The sequence below is a fragment of the Camponotus floridanus genome, unplaced genomic scaffold, assembly GCF_003227725.1.
Source record: "Camponotus floridanus strain SB8 unplaced genomic scaffold, Cflo_v7.5 scaffold73, whole genome shotgun sequence".
NCBI lineage: Eukaryota > Metazoa > Arthropoda > Insecta > Hymenoptera > Formicidae > Camponotus > Camponotus floridanus.
In genome coordinates this window covers 285,612-307,614 of record NW_020229842.1, presented here as the reverse complement: position 1 = coordinate 307,614, position 22,003 = coordinate 285,612, and the positions used below count along the sequence as shown (strand labels likewise).

Sequence of the window (22,003 nt, the reverse complement as noted above, 5' to 3'; positions counted from 1 at the left end):
GAATCAGAACTTGGCTTGATTACCGCTGCAATAATTCGACATTTTATCTTTCATTGCACAAGAGATGATGGTAGAAATGTATATAGAGAAAAATTATAGCACATGCGAAATCAGATATATGAATAAAAAACTTTTTTTCGTAATCTTTATCTCTAATAAAAAATTTTGCGACTACATTATGAATTTTTTCATGTTTTTTTCTTTATAAAATTCACTAGAACAATATTAATTAATCTATTAATTAATATCAATATAATATTTATACTTATATAATATTTAAACTTATATGAATTTTTTATTCGATTATACTTTTGTGTAACTTTTTTAGATAATAATATATTAACGTGCGCGCGCGCGCACACCCACACACACACAGACACATACACACACACACACACACACACTTCCCTTGCTCCTCTCTCTCTCTCCCTCTCTCTCTTACATTTAATGTGATAAGGAGATAAATGTCTCATATAAGTCGTGCTTTCAAAGTGACGTGCGTCACTTGTGAACGGCATAAACGATGTTCCTGCCGGTGCATACCCATGTTCATCCTATGTCACTTGTCACTTCGATGCGCCATCTCGCATGTAAATCTACAGTATTGTTTCACAAAGTGACATATTCGCGGATGAAATATTCCTAATAAGTGCCATTTTATCTTACTAGCATAGCAGTTTACTAGTAGTATGTTTATTATAAATTATTTTAGCTTAATTATCAATTGTTTGAACTTATATAAAAGACTAATAAATATTAAATTTTATTTTTTTTTAAATTTTAGAATTAAAATGAATCTAACGTTTGAATGGCATATTTATATCTATTTTTGAAGATATATTTGTATAACAAAATTAATGATTTTTTTACGATAGTTTGCTTGTATGAAATTTTATAGAATATATAGAAAAATTCCAATTATTTTTTTATTTCGCAAACGAATTTTTTCTACAACAGACATGGACTAACGTAATACGTTGCCCAATATAGGACAAGTATTTCTATGGTGAAATATTCGTCTATTAACCAAGTTCATGAGTAGTACGAAAATACTCGAAATCCTACGTGTCTCGATTTAATTGATTTCGATTAAACTAATTCATGGATATTTTTTTTATTTAATCGGATTTTCGATACCGTTTTTCACGTTGATCCGCTCTTTGATACGATCTCCGATGTTGTTTCACATTGATATATCATTGTCACAATAACCTCGATAAACAAGCGAAACGCAAGAATTAATTAATTTTGAGTTATACCTGAAATAACCGAATATGCGAATCTTTTTTATATATTATACTACAGATATTGACATCAATACGAAAATCTATAATGGATTTGAATAGTTGATAGATAGAGAGGAATGAAATACCTTATAAATCTTGAATTACAGGATTGATGATGGACAGATTTTTGATATCTAACATCCGCATACTCTTCTCGTGTTGCAGGACGGCAAGCGAGGAATCTATTGGGAACGTCGGGCCACCATCACGGTACGCAGGATACATCATTATCGGACAGTTACAATAACAATGAGTGACCATAGGTTGATGAGCGCAATCCAGCCGGAAATCACTAGCGAAAGCAGCTAGATCCCGCGGGATGTTGCGAGGACGCATTCGATGTCGAAAATCGTACTCGCGCGGCTCTGCACATTGCGAGTGTCAGCCGGAACCGGGCATTATCGTCCTTGTTGTTTGCGTTAAAGGCCAAAATAAATTACGAAGCACCGGACGCTTTCGTTGTTACGTTAACGACACTGCATATGTATGCGCTCGCGTATATATCGCATTGTACGTGGGGTTGCGGATACTTCATGAAATGGTCCATTTCGCGCCTCGGTATATCCGCTTGCTTGTAAAATAACTTTCCCTCCTGCCGCAGCTCGATTCTTATCCATAGCCGACATTTCGAGCCCTTTTCAATAATACATCGAACGATAAAGCCGCTATGGGTTTATCGAGCGCAAATTGTTTTTTATATTTATAATCTTTATTGAAAAAAAATCCCCTTTTCCATTTTCTTTTTCACTGTGCCGTCGCCTAGCAATGGATTTTCACACTGCGCGATTTTTTTCGCCTCGTATATCGATTATATATGAGAAACGGTAAATCGATAATACAAGCTGTTTTTGTCGAATCGCATAATGCAAATAACATTTATTATATGCGGCGGATAGCGTACATCAAACAATGGGTAAAGTAAAAAAAGCAATACTATTATTTCAATTTCATGAGAAATTTCGGAGATTGCCGTAGAATTCAAAAGCAATATATAGAATAGTCGTTTAGTACAAGACAATATTATTTATAGTTGCATGTACTTCTGTATAGTTTTCTTTACATATCAGTTTAGAAAAAGATTTGACTATTGCTTTGTATTATGATTTGAATTATGTTTAATTAAAAAATGTATGTAATGTATTAATATTATTTAAGTAAAAAATGTATGTAATGTATTAATATTATTTATTATTTTAATTGTTTTATGCATTTTTATAGATGTAATTATATATAATAGGTCATTGTTCTCATTTATTTGCAAGTCAAATATTGATAAAGATAACAATAAAACACATGTAAAATAATTGCCGTTAATAATTTTATTTTAATATTTGTGAAAATATGAGTGCGTGAATGAAAGTGCAGAATGTAATTATAATAGCCATATTTTTTCATTCATTATAAAAATAAAAGAGTACATATTTTTATTCTAAAAATAATTCGAATGTCAAATTTGTGGAAAAACAACAATATTTTTCTCTCTGCATATGAAGAGTATCAAATACTTAAAAACTCCATTCATAGCTTTTATAAATTGCAGCTACATGCTACATTTTCGTGTATTTTATACCGATGCTATATTCAGTACCTACATGAACAATGTATCGTCGATGTAAGCTCGAATTTTCAACGTAGTTTCATGATTAATAAGCGACAAAATTCCGGCAGGATCCCGCGAATCGAATTGAACGTCTCGCTTTCGTTCATAACATAGCTTAATAACCATTTGCATATGTTTTATCAGATCGATATCAGACGAGCACGCTCGGTTAGAAGCGGTTCGAGCACACACAGTCGTCGAATCCCGACGCCAGATAAAAATATATCAGTCGCGTCACAAAAGCCGGATGAAATCTCCGCCGTCTCCACCGCATCCGCCCACTCATCTACCCTCTGGCCCATCTATATCGCCCGCTATCACCATCTACGGTTCTCCCTGGTTCTCTACATTCTCGTCTTCCTCGTCGGAATTTTCAGTCTTTTTGTTCGCAAAAATCTGCGACGAAAATCTTCCTGCGGAGAGAGAAAATTTCGGTACGCAATGGCTCTCTAAGTGGCCTTCCTTCCCGTCCCTTTACCCTTCGCATCCCCTTCTATTTGCCCGTTTCGCGCCCGATCGATATCACCGACACCCGTGATTTCGAAGCCGTGCCTCGCCAGCTTCGGGACAGAAGGTACCAGCATCGCGCGCGCTGGTCGCAGCGATGGTGTTCGATGGAACACGCGCGAATCATTCGTCACAATGGTGTTACGCGCCGTCGCTCGACTTGCCACCCTCCTGTTCCTTCCTCCCCTATAATTTCTCGTGCTCTTAGAGAGAAGTCTATCGCGTTACGCTCGCGTTCGACGTTTCCTTCCTTCCTTCCTTCCTTCCTTCCTTCCTTCCCGTCCGATTTCCCACTCTACCTGTTTCCCCGACGAAGAGAAATCTCCCGGAACGCGATCCCCCCCGCCGTCGTATGCGTCGAGGCTAATCGGTAACATGGGCACTCGGGAAATCTTACGATCTGACCAATTCCCCGAGAAAAGGAGCGACAGCCTTTACGCTTCGCTCCGAATGGAGTCGACATTTCTTTACGATATTTCGCACCGCGTAGATTTCTCGTGAGACTTTTAATATAGATGTTTGTTGTCACATCATTGTTTTGCAATTGATGGTAATAAAAACGTAATAACGACGTTACCGTATATATGTTATGTATATACGCGTAATATAGAGTCTATGCATGTAAAATATTAATTGAAATCGATACACAAAGTGTTCTATTCCGAAAGGTGGAATAATGACGATAATTTCGAGCAAAACAATTATTTAAAGTATATTGATTATTAAATAATTCTTAATTTTTTTTTAAATATCGAAATAATAATATTATTCATATTATAATATTATAATAAAACACTACGAAATATCGAAATAATAATATTATAATATTATAATAATATTAATAATATTATAATAATATTAAATAATATTATAATATTATAATAAAACACTATTATGTATATAGGGTTCATATTTATTTTAACATTTCTTTTTTTCTTTCGATGTAATTGATTATAACTGATTATTAGACTCTGACGTATCATATATAATAATGAGGACAGGGGCTGAGATAACTTCGTGTAGTTGCTGTTATCGTATTTTAATCAAGCTAAAGGGAATTTATTTTCAGCACATGACCCAAAAAAGTTTTAATCATATCGTATTAATAACGTAAACTAATCGGATATCAACTAAACTGTTAATTAACCGTCCCGAATGTAGAATGGATGATGAATAATTTAATGCTTACGGTTCGTTTGCACCCTAATCAACCGAGTCGTTTGCGTTAAGCGGACAATGTGGGAAGTTGGGGTTGTTTAGATAAACTAAGGAGATGGCATTATTTGTAGAGAGTTCACTCGTCGTAAGACAATCAGATTCGTAACTAGACCTTGCATTCTGAATACGATCCGATTGTAATTTGCGAAGACGAACCGATTGTCATCTCATTCATGTGCGAATGACGATATAAGCTATACAAAAAATAAAGTTGGCAGATACGATTTCTACATATCAGGAATATAACGATTAATAATAATAAGATAAATAGATTTTACATTAAAATTAATTAATGATGACAATATTCTTTTATTGCTTCAAGGAGACCTTTCGCGATGCCTGTTTTTAATTGTTCATATTAGAGCAATGTTTTACACATTTGCTACAATTCATGAATAATCTTTAATACTGACGAGTATGAAGTAATATTAATATGAATTGATACAAATTAAAATACGAAAACAATAATTTACATCACGTTACGAAAAATCGGCAGAAAATTTGAATACTTCTAAATTTGGAACACATCGGACATACCATATTGCAAGTAATATTTGTCCTCGTTAAGAGACAAAATCAAAGACGATAAGGGAATAAGGGACGGAGTTAGGCCGAATAAGAAGATCGTGCTTGAATCTTAAACTAACCGGCACGACCACCGGCACGGCACATTTCGGAGACGAAGTGCTCAGGCGTGGGCATGAATATGAATGAGTCTGCGCAGGGTGATATTTCGAAGTGCGAAATAAAATAATTTCCTTCTCGTCGCGTAGCTCGCGGCTTCGCGTTGCCACGGAATATGCACGAGGCACAGCGTCATTTTGGGATACGCGTTAGAGAGGCGAGAGAAGCGTCAAGAATAAAATACGATGAGTCAACGAACGTAAGAGAGACGCGTGAAATCCGGGAATGAAGTTCTCGTTTCTTTATCGTTGCGGCAAACGGTGTCTCTCGTTTCCACGATATTCCTCCTGTCAAAATTTCCGACAGCGGTCTGAAAACGAGAGAGAAACTGAAGGAAATAGAGAGACAGAGAAAGAGAGAGAGAGAGAGAGAGGAAGAGGGAGAGAGACGTGGGAACGAGACGAAAGGGGCGATACTGCGAATGATGAATAGTTAGTAAACGTTAAGTAACCGGCGCTGTATCGACCTGCCAAGTGTGTGCGTATCGGATTTCGACGACGATGATGGCGGTGACGGTAACCCCGAGGCACACAATTCAACGGGATATTACATTTAAACGGAACTTATTTACCCAGCCGAGCGTTACTCCTCTTCGTTGTGGAAGGCGCTATCGTCTTTTCTCTTTACCTCAGCTACCCCTATCTTACTGCGCTACCAGACAACGCTTCCTGCGGCTATTATCCAGCGTGTCGTCGCTTTTATCGTCGCGCAGTCTCGCGTTTCCCATAGTTATTCTGCCCCTGCAAATCGCTACCAGATGGAGAAAATTGAATTAGTCACGGCCACACTTATAATTATAGCCCGTCCGCTCACCTTCTTCTCACCCCCCTCGGTCCGCCACGGTCCTCGCTCTTACCACTTCCGTCCGACTTACCGTAGCCTGCACGTACGGGAGAGACCGCCGGTAATAGCAGTAATTTTTCCTACGTTAATTTCATGCAAAACTTTCCAGCTTCGGTCGTCGTCCAGCCTCGATTGGCCCTGCGGTCGTTTCCTCCTCCTCCGAGCGCAAAGTGAATCCGCCACTGCGCTCACACCAACCCGAAGGGTGGCAGAATCGGGGCAAGAATGTTAGAAATATTGGCCGAGTATTTTTTTGCCTCAGTCACCCCTTCCGTGATACCTATGAGGGGTGGCTCATATACATATATATGTGTGTGTATGTGTATATATATACACGCTGGCACCCTTAGCGGTTTCCAGCCGTGCCTCTGGAGTGCTTTTAAAAATAATGAAGATCACTTTCTCCGCCCAGTTATTTTCTTTTTATCTAACCTCTTTTCTTCGTCGAGCTTTCCTTTATTGCCTGATTTATCGCTCGACGTTGCAGCGCTAATATATTTTCTGTAGAATTAAATCCTGAAATATGACGACTTCGAAACCGAGGCTGCTTACAGTTCTGCAGGAATATAGAATTCGCAAGGAAATGACTAATATCGCGTCGTTGAAATGGATAGCTAAAACTTTTCCGAGCGATAAATACAAACAAAGTCTAAGTCTAAAGAGATTTCTTAATTTATAAAATTTATTAATATTTTAATACGCGATGAGAGTGTTATAAAGTTTCATATTAAAAAAGTATAAGAGCGAAAATTAATGACGGTTTTTTATGCATACTGGTCTTCTTATCTCTATCTTCTCTTCGTTTATGCAATTTTCATTCTTGCTTTTGAAACGTAATTACGGTCAGTGCTTTAGTTTACAAATGTCAGAGGGAAAGTTTATTAGTCAAGAAAAAGCAGAGGGTAAATCTCGAAAACTTTCAAATTCTGAAATGCAATTCCGTCGTTGTATTGATGTAATTAAAAGTCAATTACTTCTCATCTCAATTTTTCAAGCGTAAATTCGTTAGAGCAGTAATTCAGATTTTTATCAATATTTGAACGAGATCTTTTATCGATATCTATGTTTAATGCAGGTATGTTCACATTTCGTATTTACCTCTTGGTACATAATACTTCTCGTGGAACGAGACGGAAGAACGACAATGCTTACTCCAAGAGGAAACTCATGACTTTCATAAGTCTTTGTGCATTTTCCGAGCAAGCTACCCGAGCACGAGCTGTAACTTGTTAAAATTCCATCGTGATTTCCGCGCGAAGCTGCGAGGGTAAAAGCACGTCGAAAGAAACGCTGCCAGCTCTCGGATAATCTCGTGGCACGGATTATTGAGCACGTTTCGCACAAGTCCTTTTCCGTTTACTTCAGTAAACCAATAAACTTTAACTTCATTTCAGGTAAATCCTTACGAGTTTCATGTTCGAACTGTTTGACTTGCCGAAGATTTTCTTATCTGAAAGACTTGTCAAAGCGCGCGAACAAATCGATTTGTAGTATCAGCGTGAATATTTATATTCGTATTACATTTCTACCAAATATTTGTATTTGTATCGAAAACTATGGCATAAAAATAATAAAAATGGCATAAAATAATAAAATATTGTGTTAGCGATATTGCATGTTGTAAAATTTATGTTTGAAAACAATCGCCCTTTATTACATGTAATTTATGTGTAAAATGTAAATACGATATAATCATATGCATTTTTAAATATCTGAAATAATTTATTGCGTTACAAATAAACTTCAGTTACAATTTCTTTCGGTGACTTCTTCAACAGTTTCGTTGCAATGAAATTGCGATCAAATCGGAGACAGTTATAGCGCCGTTTTGTCGTCGCATCCTCTTCACCGTTATAGAAAACCTACATCCAACGTGAATTTCATTGAAATAGTTCGCAGTAAAAGTTTATTATTCCCTATTGAGAGGAGCTTTCCATCGGATAGGTAGAGCTGTACGAACGTCATGTAGCCTTAACTGTTTCTCGAATGTCGCGCATTCTCAATGGGGGAGGTTCCCCCCTCGCCCACGACAACCGTCTGAAATAGCGCATAGAACAATCGGCAATCTCGCGTAAGATCTTGCTTGATCGAAATACCTAGCGGAAATGGCCGGTCCAACTGTTAACTTCTTCCCGCACGCCTCGACGAAATAGTTTTGCTCTCAGTGCTCGATTCACCCGCGATTCTCCGTCGCGGTTCGCTGCAAAATGCAGATACAGCCGAGAAGTGAGATGTAGTTTGGAAATGAAATTTTGCGGGAATTTATGATAGTTTGCACAATAAAAGTTATCGTACCTATTCGCGCAATCGTATCCTACAACGGAACCGTTGCATAACGCGCGTATATAATATAACAGAATATTTGTTTTACAATCTCTCTACGTGTATTGAGACTATGTTCGCGTCTTTACACGGAAAAAAGGGCAATATTATAATATAAACGTAACTCTGTTTAAATCTGAGTTTGCTACAAATATCCTTCTCTTTTTATTTTTATTTTTAAATTTGGGTGTGTTGAAAAATATAGTATGTACAGGGTGTTTCCGCAATATACACATCATTAAGTCGGGTTGCTTATCTGTCCAGTCAGAGGCATGCTTTACTGAACTCGCGGAATAAGATCAAAATGGGAATAAGGAAAAAGAAATCTGTTTTATCACTCTATTATAATGAACAGTTGTGAAATTTAATAATATAAATAAAATATTTATCTAATAATAAATAAAATAATAATAGATAAAATAACATAAATAAAATTTAATAAACAAATTTGGACAAACATAATGAAAAATATTTATAATGAAAAATATATTTGATTTTTAAATATAATAAATTATTATAATATTAAATATAATAAATATAATAAATTAAAAACTCGATATCATTATCGATAATTATTATTTTCTTTTAAACATAGAGCAATCCTGCTGAAAATGTCTCTCATTTGTTTTATCAGAAGAGTGATCTCCGCACATCTTATGCCTCTGGTCTTTTTTATGTGGAACATCTTAAAAATATATTACACCTGCTGGAAAATGTAGAAATTCTTAAAAATAGAATTCATAACGCATGTGCGGATATCACTTCTCTCATAATAAGTCGCGTGAAAGAAAATTTCATGCGCAAAATTGCTTTATGTTTAGAAGAAGATGGTGGTTATATTGAACATTTATTATAATTTATTACATTTAAAGATCAAAAATATTTGTTATTATAAGTATATTTATATTTGTTTATTATATTTTTTACTATATTTGTTCAAATTTATTTATTAAATTTATGTTATTAATACATGTTAATATATATTAATATTTATTATTAAATGTTATAATTAAATTTTATAATGTGTTATTAAATAAATTTGTTAATTTATTAGAATTGAATATTTTATATATATTATTATTACCTTATATATATGTATTATTAAATATATATTTTATCTATATTATTAAATTTTGCAATTATTTATTATAATAAAAAGATAAGATTTCCCTTTCTTTACTGCCCGTTGAACTCGCATTCTAACTCTCTTATTCAGCGAGTCTAATAAAGTATATCCTTGACGATGGGCATCCCGACTTAATGATGTGTATGTTGCGGAAACACTCTGTATATATAATAATGAAATATTTTTTATTAATATTTGAGAAATAATCGATTTTTCGATATTACTTGATTTGGAAAATTAAAATAATTTATATATATAAACTTAAAATAGTTTAAAATTAAATAATTTTAAACGTTGTTACAAAGATCACAAAACACGTAACAAGATAACGAGGATGAAGTTTGCAAAAGTTTGAAAAATTTTGCTTGAAACTCAGTTGTATATATGTGTGTGATGTTATAGTAAAAATACATTACTCGTTATATTCTTTGCAATATGATAATGTTCAGTATAATGCAAGAAAAATCTAATTTGTTATGATAAAATTGGATAACAATGGAGTTTCACATGTTATGCGAAGTCCGTTTCTTTTTTTGCGTCTGTCGCAGTGTAATGATTATTGCGTAAACTGCGGCAATAAAACAAAAAGCAAGGAGGCAGACAAAGTAAGACAGAAACTTAATGAGAAACCATTGAATCACCTTTGGCACCAAAGTCTGCTGCCAAACGCTATTGCGGTTTCCGACGTGGTTAAAGGTGATGAAGTGTGCTAAGAAAACACCAAAGTGCGCCGTAGAAAAGTGGATAGACAGACGCAGGGGCTCGCCTCTGAGGCAAGAAGCGCGACCCTTAATTTCGTTTCTCGTTAAATCGTTCTTTAACGAGAAAATAAGGCCGTCTTTGAATCGGAACTCTTGAAATACGAAAACGCGATTTTCCCTGTGATATGTACGATAATGTCGAGCGAGAGATGGGACGTGAACATCGCGGATTAAAAGCGACGTTCCTTATCGCAGTTATCACTGATAGAATTTTCAAGTTTAATCTGTTAGTCGTGGAGCATTTCTTCGTTTTAGGGAAATACTCTTAAAATATATAAATATTTATGTAATCTTGTGTAAATCATACATATATATATATCCTCTCTTAGTAAAATACATTATAATAAATTAGATAATTTACATCACCAAACATTTCATATTTGAAACTTACGTGTTACGTATGATTATAAAAATATTTTAAAATCGCACAAGATATAATAAATATCTCTCGCATTTTAAAGCTCTTACGCATTGTATAATTATTGTTATTTACATAATTATGAGTATGCGAGCGTGCTTCTATTAAATACCTATTTCAAAGCTGTTCCCGGGTACGTGCAATAGCAGAAATTCATATTCATTAACTGCGGACTGTTATGCACGAAATTCACGATATATCTAGTATGTAATGTATTGTGTCTTTCGTGCGAAGCTGAGTCATGTTATTAAGCGCTCCGTGCTATACCGACACATGGGTTTACCTTAATCAAAGCTTGTTAATCAGTTTGATAACGACTTTCGGAGGACGTGCTTGCGAATTCCAACAGTTTCACTCGATTTTCACTCTCATTATCATTAACACGTTGAATACTGTAACGGCCATCGGTGTTATGACGATAATATATTTCGTTGATATATAAAATTTAACATATTAAAGCTAAGAGAAGTATATGTTATTGCCAATCAAACAAGATAACAAGCTTATTTATTTTGATCATAAGTTTCGAATATCGTTAAAGAAATTCAGGAATGAAATTTAAGAGTTTAATTACTACTTATTGAACTGAGAAAAATATCTTTCAATAATGATCCAAGATGGAAAAATTTTAGACCATATTAAAAGTTTCCAATCTTATCTCCCCGATGTGCAGTATAATCCTCATCTTAACTTTAGTAAAGAGAATAAGACAGAGAGAGAGAAAGCGAAAGGGAGAGAAAAAGAGAGAGAGAGAGAAACAGAGAGAAAGAGAAAGAGAGAGAGAAAGAGAAGGAGAGAAGGAGAATGGAATTTACAAAACCATTTATTCCGACATTTTATTGCGGCAATGAATTTCGAGTTGCTCCAAGCGCATTACTCGTTTTTTCATCCTCTGTCGCCGTAGGCGCGACAATTAACACTGCGAAGTGTTTTATAATAAAGCACTTGGGGGCGTAATTAACGCTGTCCTGTATCCGAGCTGTCGCGCTTAAAAGACTTAAAAGTAACTCAAACTTATCTCGAAGCTTGTCTCCCTGTTCTATCTTTCGCTCTCTTCCTTTTACGATATTTTGTCTCTCCCTCCCTTCCCCTGATTTTGCTTTCTTCCTTCTATCCTTCTGTTTCCCGTTCTCCGCGAGTTCTTTGTGCCCATAAATAATTCAGATGCTCGGGACATCGTAAAGACATTAACGAAGATAAAAGCTTTTAAGGGAGACCGGCCTGAATTCTCAATTCGTTGTATCACTCTAACGATAATAACTCCGCAATCAGGTCGGACGATGTATTGTCTAGACATACGTGCGGGCGTGCCAGCATCAAACATACATAAGTGAATAATAGTCGAAGTGATTAATCAAGTGCTTAGAGCTTGCGACAGATTTATCTTGATCAGACGCATGGCGCGTAACAGAAAGGAACATTTATTAACGTGAGTGGTATCATATGAACAATTATTGATGATGTAATATTCTTACCCATTCCTTCTGAATAAAATTGCATCAGAGATCTTAATCTAATACAAATAATATATATTAGCAATGATGTGTCAATGTCATTCAGTGTCTTCAACAAAATTTTGATGAAGAAACATTACACAATAATTTAAAAAATTGTCAAAGATTAATCTATAAGATAGTAATAATAATTATAAAAAATAAGCCGTTCTTATGAAAAATAAGTCACGAAAATTTAAAAGAAAATTATTTTTTTATTCGTTTCAATAATATCTGTTTAAATTTTTTCATAATTAATGTTTTATCTCGCAATTACACATTCAGCAATGAATATTAATTGTTTCCACAAAGTAACGCATGAAAAATATGAATGAATAATAAAAGAATAATAGAAGCTTATTTACTAATGAATTTACGCTGAATTTCCTAAATTTCAGAAAAAGATTAATGTTTATAACCGAGGCACAACAATAATTTAACAGATTATGATAAACAGATACTGTAGCACCAGTACGTTAATTTTCTTAATTAAAAATATTTTTTACTTTTATACACAAATATGCAAACAATACGTAGGCGATATAATTCTGGAACAGCAAATTACTTACTTCTATTAAACTTATCATTAATAAATCCGCCGCAAGTTAATTTAAGACTTTTAAGAATTAAGTTTTTTTTTTAAATGTCCATATTCCTTGCATGTGACTCTAAAAATCTGACAGAATTTATAACATAATGTCTCTATATTAGATATAATTAATGAAAACATAGAAATGTAAACATAGAAAAGATGCAAAAAATAGAAAGATAAATATTGTTTTAAAATTCTTGTATTATTTTATAAATTTATTCTCTATTTCATTGTCTTATAAAATGTTTACATTGTCATTACAGAAGCCGAATTACCTCGATTCGCCGAGGAAATCCAAAATGTGACAGTGAGCGTGGGACGTGATGCTCTGCTTGCTTGTGTGGTGGATAACCTACGACATTATAAGGTACTTTAAATTAACTCATTTCTTCTTTATTATTTCATGTATGTCAAATGTTATGTAAGATATTTTCGTCGCATAATTACCAAAATTGTTTTTGCACTATATATTCATTGATTTAAACTATTCAAAAATTTTATGAAAAAGCTTTTGATATTATAAGGCGATATGCTTGAACTATTACCTCTCTTCGTTTTTTCGTTGAACGTGTGTTGAATTTTATATGAAACGTTATCGTATAATTATTCGTGTTCTCGCCGAGTTGAATTTGGTCTATCGATTGAAACATTCAGAAAAATTGAGGTCACATATCTATATATATACATATTACTATGGTTATAATCGAAAATGTCAGTCTCCATTCTTCTGAACTCTATTTTTTATTCTTTACATTAATTTTTACTGAATTCGTGTCGGACGCAAAATAAAAGTGCAGATAAAAATATTATAGGTGTGAAATAAGAGAAAGATCTGCTATAATATTAAGATAGATATCTCATATAAAAACGTAATTAATGCGTGTTATTTGCTGCATATTAACATAAATAATATGACTAATATGTAAAAATAAACAATGCGCAATGTCAACTCTAAGATAGTACTTTCGTGCAAATTGCCATCGAGTAAGATTCGAAGTTTTCTTGCCGTTTTGTAGAGAAGCGCTTGCACAAATTAAACGAAGATAATATCTGCTGAAATCCCTACGGCGTTTATGGTCCGTAGACTGCGAATTGGACGGTCCTAGTTTACGTACCGTTATCAAAGGCCTTGCATAATTGCTTCATTTTCCTTCAGTTAATTGAGATGACGTAACAATGGGATACAATTCGTTCTGCTGAGTAGCGACAACACTTACTGGATACAATGTAGTTCGCAGGGAAAAGAGGGCGTAAGCTAATAACACCTTTCCTTCTTTCTCAAGATGGTGATCCGAGAATCAAGTCGAAGTTTATAAATTATTCCATGTTTCGTAAGCCAACTAACTCTATTTTTTTGCCTTCGCTCTCTTATCGCGTCATATCGCGGATTTCTTCATTTCTTATTAAAGGAGTTAAATTAAATTCATACATTTCCTTTAAGCGTATTTCAAGAATGTTCTTCGCTATATATAATATAATCTGCAAGGTATTCGCCATTCGTCGCTTGAAAATTTAATGAGAGCTGAAAGATTTATATCCTCATCGTTCGACGAGTTTTCGTGCTCCCGGTATTCACCGTGCATTCCGAGGAGAAAGCATATTTCGCATTCAAAAATTTTCTCTCGACAGCATTTTGATTCTTATACTCATTCATTTTTTTTAATCGAAAAACTTTTTTATTACAGAGAAGTTAAATATACAGAGAAGTTAAATATTTTTCGACATCAAAGAGCTCGAAATTTTTAAGTTTATAATATAATTTAATATACTATTTGTTTAGATATAAATTAAATATAAATATTCTTCTCTTTTCTAAATATTGAATTTGAAATTTAATTAAGAATGTCCATAAAATGTATGTATACATATGTTAAACATATGTGTATTGTTATAAAATATTAACTTATATAAACTTAATAGATAAGTATATTTATACATAACTTATATAAAGTGAATGTGAAAAATATTCTTTCTTTGTATTATCGTTAATATCGTTTTAAAAGATGAGCATTTTATTTTCATTTAATTTTATTTTCATTTCAAAAAACAAAAATATTTAAAATATCTTTATCTCAAATTGTTTAATTTAATTGTTAAATTTTTTCAGTCTTAAATTATCTACATATGCTTAATTCTTCTTATATAAATATGTATATTGTTCAATATTTCATATCTTATTTAAGATTGTAACAATGTCAAATTTATAAATCATTATTCATTACGTTAATAAGAATTGAAGCTTGTATCAAGTTAAATTAATATTATAATAAAAAATAATACTGAGAAATTTGCATAAGCGTGAGCGTACAAGTATGTATTCAGATGTCTTCATATTATCCTTAGTTGTGCGTATATAAATACATATATATATAAATATAGAAAGCTAAAATATTCGCGCGAGAGAGTGAGCTGATCTTTTCTACAAGCGATACTCTCCAGTCGTAGTACTGGAAACACGAAACATACTCGAGTTGCACTTGCGGTGGAAATTATACTGTAGAATTCGCAAGACTTCAGGCATGTTTTGCATGTTCAAGAAACCTCTTGCCTATATCGGAAACTCAACGACGGAAATGTGCCAGAGTCAGTGGTAGGAAGAAGAGTAAGTAGTTCTAAGTCTCTGTCAGTTCTTCAAGATCCATGTAGAAGTCGGAAAATGTTATATAATCTTACTCGATTATTGAAGTAAGAAGAAAAAGAAGGAGAACTATCAATAAAAGGAGACATAGAATCATCAGACTTTGTCCTAAAATTCGTTGATAAGAAAAGATATATTGTATGTTATACGGGCTTCAAGATCCTATAAAAGATACTTCATAATTGAATCTATGTAACATTAATCGTGGAACACATTATTTTCGAAAAATCTGCAACACACATATGTATTTCAATTAAAATGAGCTCATAGTTTAAGGATGTTTTGTATGTACAATCCCAGCAAAAAGTAGCTGAAAATCAATATTGACGAATATCCACATTTGTTGTATTTTGAAGATGAGAAATTGTGTGGAATATTACAATTTGATCTTAGTAACAGTGCAATGTATTTTTTAATATTTATTGCGGTTTTACTGAAATATTCCGAATTTTTTTAATCGAAATGATTAACAACTTTTGGCAGAGAATTTCGCCTTGCGACAGATACATGGCTAACTTCATTAAACTATATTTAATATCTTTTTAACCAGTTAGTACTCGTATAATATTATTTGACCAAATATTTCCTCTGTATCTAAACTTTTGCAAATTTTAAACAAATTCTGAATATTATTTCCATGTGTTTTTGTCATTTGAATCGACGTGGTTTCCCATAAGAACACATGTTAATTCGGTGCAAATTAAAATCCTTATAACTTGTGAACGCTTCAGTGAATCGATTTAAAAATTGTACTGAAGATTCTAAACATATGTAAGGACATTCTGTAGAATTTTCATGAAATTCTCAATATTTTGAAAATAAGTACAAAACCTTAATAGATACAAATCCTTAATTTGTAAATTAAATTGTGCAATATTTTGATAATTAAGTCAAAGCGTGAAAAATAGTATTTAAGAAAACTGCAATCATTCTGTGATTTTTGTTTTAGGTGGCGTGGGTGCGGGTTGACACACAAACTATATTATCGATTCATCAGAATGTAATTACTCAGAATCCACGAATTTTGCTAACATACAATGATCACCGCTCGTGGTACCTTCACATAAAGGACGTACAGGAAGTCGATCGTGGATGGTACATGTGCCAGGTGAACACGGATCCAATGAAAAGTCGTCAGGGCTATGTACAAGTTGTAGGTGAGTAATAATTTAAATAAAATCTTCTCCGATATACGTATATTTACACTCAAAATTACTTGTATTTATTACAATCTTTTAAAAAACTACACATCTTGAATATATAAATCAGTGATTATAAGCATCTCAAAAATTCAAATAAAATGCGCATAAATATAATCATCTTAGAAGTAAAATTTTTCTAACATTTATGTCGCAGTACCACCGTCGATTATTACTAAAGAGACCAGCACTGACATGGTGGTCCGCGAAGCTTCCAACGTGACGTTGACGTGCAAAGCGACCGGATATCCGGAGCCTTACGTCATGTGGCGACGGGAGGATGGCAAGAACATAAATTATAATGGCGAAAGTGGTGAGTCTCAATTACAACTCACTGTGATTTATATGAATAATCGAACGGATATAAACGATAATATTCGGAGATTAACGCAGCCTAAATAGGCTTTCGTAATATTATCGAGAAATGTGCTGATCGATATCGCAGTCAAATAATTAATAATACTGATACTGTTCGATGCTAGATTACTATTCTTGTTCAAAATATCATCGCATTTGCAGCTTAGTTGTAAGTTGCATTTCTGACTAATGACGATACGATTATAAATTATCATATTACAAGTATTAAGCTTAAAAGTTCATTAATTATCTCTGGTCTCCGCGAGTTTGCCGCGAAATAGCATATCTCGATATTCTGAAAATAAAATATCTCAAATAACATACAATTTTAGCAACTTTTGAGTTTAAGATTCAATAAGATTATTATTATATGACTATTACTTTATTTTAAAGTTGCATTTGTTGTATTCTTTTAACAATATAACTGAAATCAAAAGGATAAGTGGAATCGTAAAATAATAGGCACAATAAAGCTTGAATATAAAACAATATGATAGTTAACAGAAAATATCGTGATAATTAAATTTATTCTGCATAATGTGGGATATTTTATCCATTTTCCAATATCGAATTCAACTATATTATATATTTGTATCAATTATATACCACGATTACCACTAATTAATTTTATTTTTCACTTCTTATACTTTATTTTTGCTAAAATATGAAGTTGTTTATATTATTAGTAATATTATGGGAGGTTATATATTTTTTATTCATAGATAATACAATTTTATGTACGAGAAAACATATACAACTATAAAATCTAAATCGGTATCATTCATCCAGTAGCGTTGCGCTATAATGATCGAATAATTTCTCTCCTGGTTCGACATCAAAATTTGGTCGAGTAAACCATGGCCAGAACGCAATTATTCAGATGCGTGATATAACCACTGTATATCACCAAACTGTACTGTAATATGTCCAAGAGTGCAATTGCAGTTTGTAACTAGGTGTTGAAATCAATATATAGAGATATATGGAGATATATCTCTATAGCTCTAAGTACGCGAGAAAAATTTCTTCGATGTCTGCAAATATATAAAATTTTTTACTTCATATTGAACTTCTCTATTTATATCATTTTATCTCGACTTTTTTAGCAAGTCGAGCAAGATGTATTTTTATCATACTGACAGCGGAATGATATTTATATATTATAATTAATTAAAGCTCTAAAAAATATGCCGCGCGTGTATGTTTTAATTTAAGCGCGAAAAATAAACGAAGAATTCATTGATCAATTATGTTAGTTTCCGCTGATAATTATATGACTCCGGCATAAATAATAGATCAATAAGTGCAGGTGCGAGATATTCTTGTCGTTCTAATCTTGTGAAAATAACCATATGACATATGACATATGAAAAACACGTTTACTTCTTTAGTCATGTCAATCGATACTATAATTATCCTCTTGATGACTAATTATAAAAATACAATTTTGCTCGTTGACTAGGATATAGGAAAGTGAGACGTTAAACCGTCTGCAGATTCCGAAGGGTTTCCTCTCAATAAAGGCTGGATTTAATTTCTACGCTAATTTAAATTTTCATTGCCCTCCAGGCATAGACCGACGCCGACGTTCGGAGAGGATCGTCAACCGTCAGATCGTAAACCACTATCCTATACTAAGCTGACCGTATAAATTGTTACTGATAAATATGGATGTCGCGTTCTGATATGGAAAAATAGCGTAACTTGATATACTGATTATCTGCTACCGAAGTGGTGCGTAATTTATTGTCAAAATCGATACATCTGATTAAGGGGAAGTTTCTTATATATAATATAAATATTAACCGTATTAATAAGTATGTACATTTATTGATAAATCCATAAAATTAATTTTGTTTCTATATTTATTTATGTTATTTTATTTTGTATTACTGCTGTAATTAATTGATAAATAAAACTAATAATAATTAAAATAATTTTTCTATAATACTTTTAGAGACAAAATATTTAAGAAAAATATCGCTATTAACTGTATTATTATTCTAACTTTATTTTATATCATTTTTTATTTTATATGACTTTGTAATTTTTCTTATATAAGTACTTTGTACTTATATAAATACTTTATTTTTTTATACGAATATAGCGCAATTGTTATTTGCACTAATGTCTATTACATAAAAATTACATATTATTATTATTATTACAAATCTGCACTAAATTCTAGTAAAAATAGAAATGTTAAAAAACATAGAAATTAATGCGATAGTAAAAAAGAAAAAAGTATAAAGTACGATTATGTTTATTTAATTATGTGTTTTCTTCTTTATTGTAGTCTAAAAAATAATGCATAACGATATAAATGTAATATTGGTTTTGTAGTATTATTAATGAAAGTGCACTTTATAACTTCCTAATAAAGTATAGTGATTAATTTGCCTAAAGGCAAATTTATTTCACGAATATAATAATAATTTCTACCATTAATTTTGGTAAAGCGTATGTTTAAATGTTATTTATTAATACGTAAACCTAGCATTGCAAAAAATAACATCTCTTTCCGCAATCATTTGAGCTTTATTTTGCGATGCATTCAAAGATACATAAGTATAATGTATATATAATAAACTCTTATTTATTATTTTAAAAACATCTAGTTATAGAGAATTTATAAAATAATATAATAACTAAAATAATAATTTAAATAATAACTGAAATAGTAAATAAAATTACATAAGTTGACATTTTATACCATTACTTTCTTAAAAAAATTTTAAATAAACTTTTATGTTTGCGCACATATAGCACGTGAGTGTTGAAGGGTTTAACATCTCTTAGAAGTTATGAATATTTTATTTATGATAAGTCCTTACATACATCATTTATTTAAATAAAGTGTTTCTCGTTTCCAATAACATCTACTTTGTATTTCTTCTAATATTTTTATTTTCTATTTAGAAGATTCAGTTTTCAACTATCATAACGTGTATCATTTGTCACATTTTAAGCTGCTTGAAAACTTTCTGAAGTGACATTTTTATTAACCTTTAAAGGTTCACGCAAGTTCTTAAATGCTTCTCGTTGGGATATTAAATTTAAGGGAAGGAGGGGATACTTCTTATATATAATAGGACCTAAAGTGGATTTTAAAGTGATTATTATCAGAAAATAAGGGGATCATGCACTACTATTATTGCTACAAAGTTAAACATTAAGAAGATATTTTTACGATATTAAAAACTCGACTTTTCTGTAAAAAAATATTTTATACAGAAAAATTTACCAGAAATTTCTGGTTCCTTTAATACTCTTAAAAATGGATTCTTATCTGCAATTATGAATCTGTAAAATTGTCACACATTGATGTGTAATCGATATCAATCGGTAGATACCTTCTGGCGCACCGACGATTCGTCATTCGAGAGAAGCGTCAGATTATCGGCGTAATTGGACGAAATATCGCGGTGGTGAATATGGTGCGCGTTCGAGCCGTACGACCGCGTTACTAACTGATGTGTTGGCCTCTGGGGCACGAGGGATGGGCTAACGCCATTACTCCCCGCCTGATAGCCTCCAGACACCCTCTAACCCTCGAAGAAAGTATAGATGGTTGTCTTCCCTTGCTTCTTCTCGAGTCGAGGGGATACCTAGCCCATCCTAGCTCTCGCTCTCTCACCTCGTCTCGGAGCGAAGAAACCGAAAAAGAATGGCCGAGAGAGATGAGAAAGCAAATCGAATTTAGCAAAACTATCGTGGCGCATCGAGGTGCCGTCGTTGGGGATGGTGCACTGGTGTTGGAGTTGATTGTGGTGCGAGGCACCTGCAGGTACGAGGGAGATTTACCTCCGGCGGACAGGCCGGAACTGATCGTGCGGAAGGACGACGGCGGGGGGATATGAAGGGGGAAGATAAAGGAAGGCGCGGGCGGGAAATTAGAGCGCCGGCGGCGGCGGGGAGGCACGAAGGGCAAATAAACGACGAGGATGGCGGAAACGAATTGTCGCGCTACTCTCGTGCCCTTAATACGATCGTTCATAAGAGCGATAACGTCGCAATCCAGCGATGTCCACGTCCCGGTAGACTCGGTAGACTCGGCTGAATTGGTGCACGCGGCTGGTTACGGAGAGCGGAGGAGCGGATTCGCATTCGCAACAACTCCGATACCACGGAATGAGGTTTACTTGCCCTAAAAGAAGGATAGGAGGGAAGCGATACCTCCCTGTCTTCTATAGTTATGGAAACGCGTATACGTCGACACTCGCCGATGTCGTTTCGCGCGCTTCGTGCTCGGAAAACGCGATTGGCTTCTCTCACCTTTTCACAGATATACGAGTTTGCCTTGCCTCGGTCGCCACCTGCACTGGTCTGTCCATCCTGTCCATCCGTGCACTTCGCCATCAGTATCAGTCGAATCGGTTGGTGCATCCCCTCGATGTACAAACGACTCTAAACTCGTTCGCACTCATACATGTGTAGATGTGTGTAACAACTATCTGGCGCAACTATCTCATCCACCTTATCTATCCTCACTTCACTATACACACCCACACGATTATCGCGGATCAATGTAGCGGCGCAACTGTGATTATATGTGTGTACACGAGTTCTTGCACTGTTCATCAACCGTTAAATATATATACGCAAAGTTGTAGACCGCGCGTACCTGCCTCCCTTCTCACCCACTTGTTTATATGAAAAAGTGGAAATAAAGGAAAATATATAGATAGATAAATAGAGAGAGAAAGAGAGAGAGGTGTCTCGAGTATTTTCGTCACCGATACTCTCACGAGTATCCTGGCAAGGCTCCTCCGTTAATGCGACCACGGCTTGTCGACGCGAGGCCGACATAACGCGACGCGACTGGAAAATCGAAACTGACAACGAGCTGAGTTTCCCACCGGTGTGCCGAGAGACGAGCGTATATAGGAGAATAGGAGGCGATGTGCATCGGGTATAAAGCACGACGCAAAGTCGGCTATACTCTCGCACTCATTTTGC

The 22,003-nt window shown here is 33.9% G+C and overlaps 1 protein-coding gene across 7 annotated transcripts in view; it reads left to right on the top strand.

The window, feature by feature from the left end:
* Positions 1-22,003, top strand: part of LOC105251054 (neurotrimin) — a 170,375-nt gene that overhangs the window by 131,039 nt on the left and 17,333 nt on the right. For all 7 annotated transcript variants that reach the window (XM_011257560.2, XM_025413954.1, XM_011257559.3 and 4 more), the window contains exons 2-5: positions 1,452-1,496; positions 13,114-13,217; positions 16,438-16,645; positions 16,845-17,000. In XM_011257560.2, coding sequence (XP_011255862.1) covers positions 1,452-1,496; positions 13,114-13,217; positions 16,438-16,645; positions 16,845-17,000 — 513 coding nt within the window. The remainder of the gene's footprint in view (positions 1-1,451; positions 1,497-13,113; positions 13,218-16,437; positions 16,646-16,844; positions 17,001-22,003) is intronic.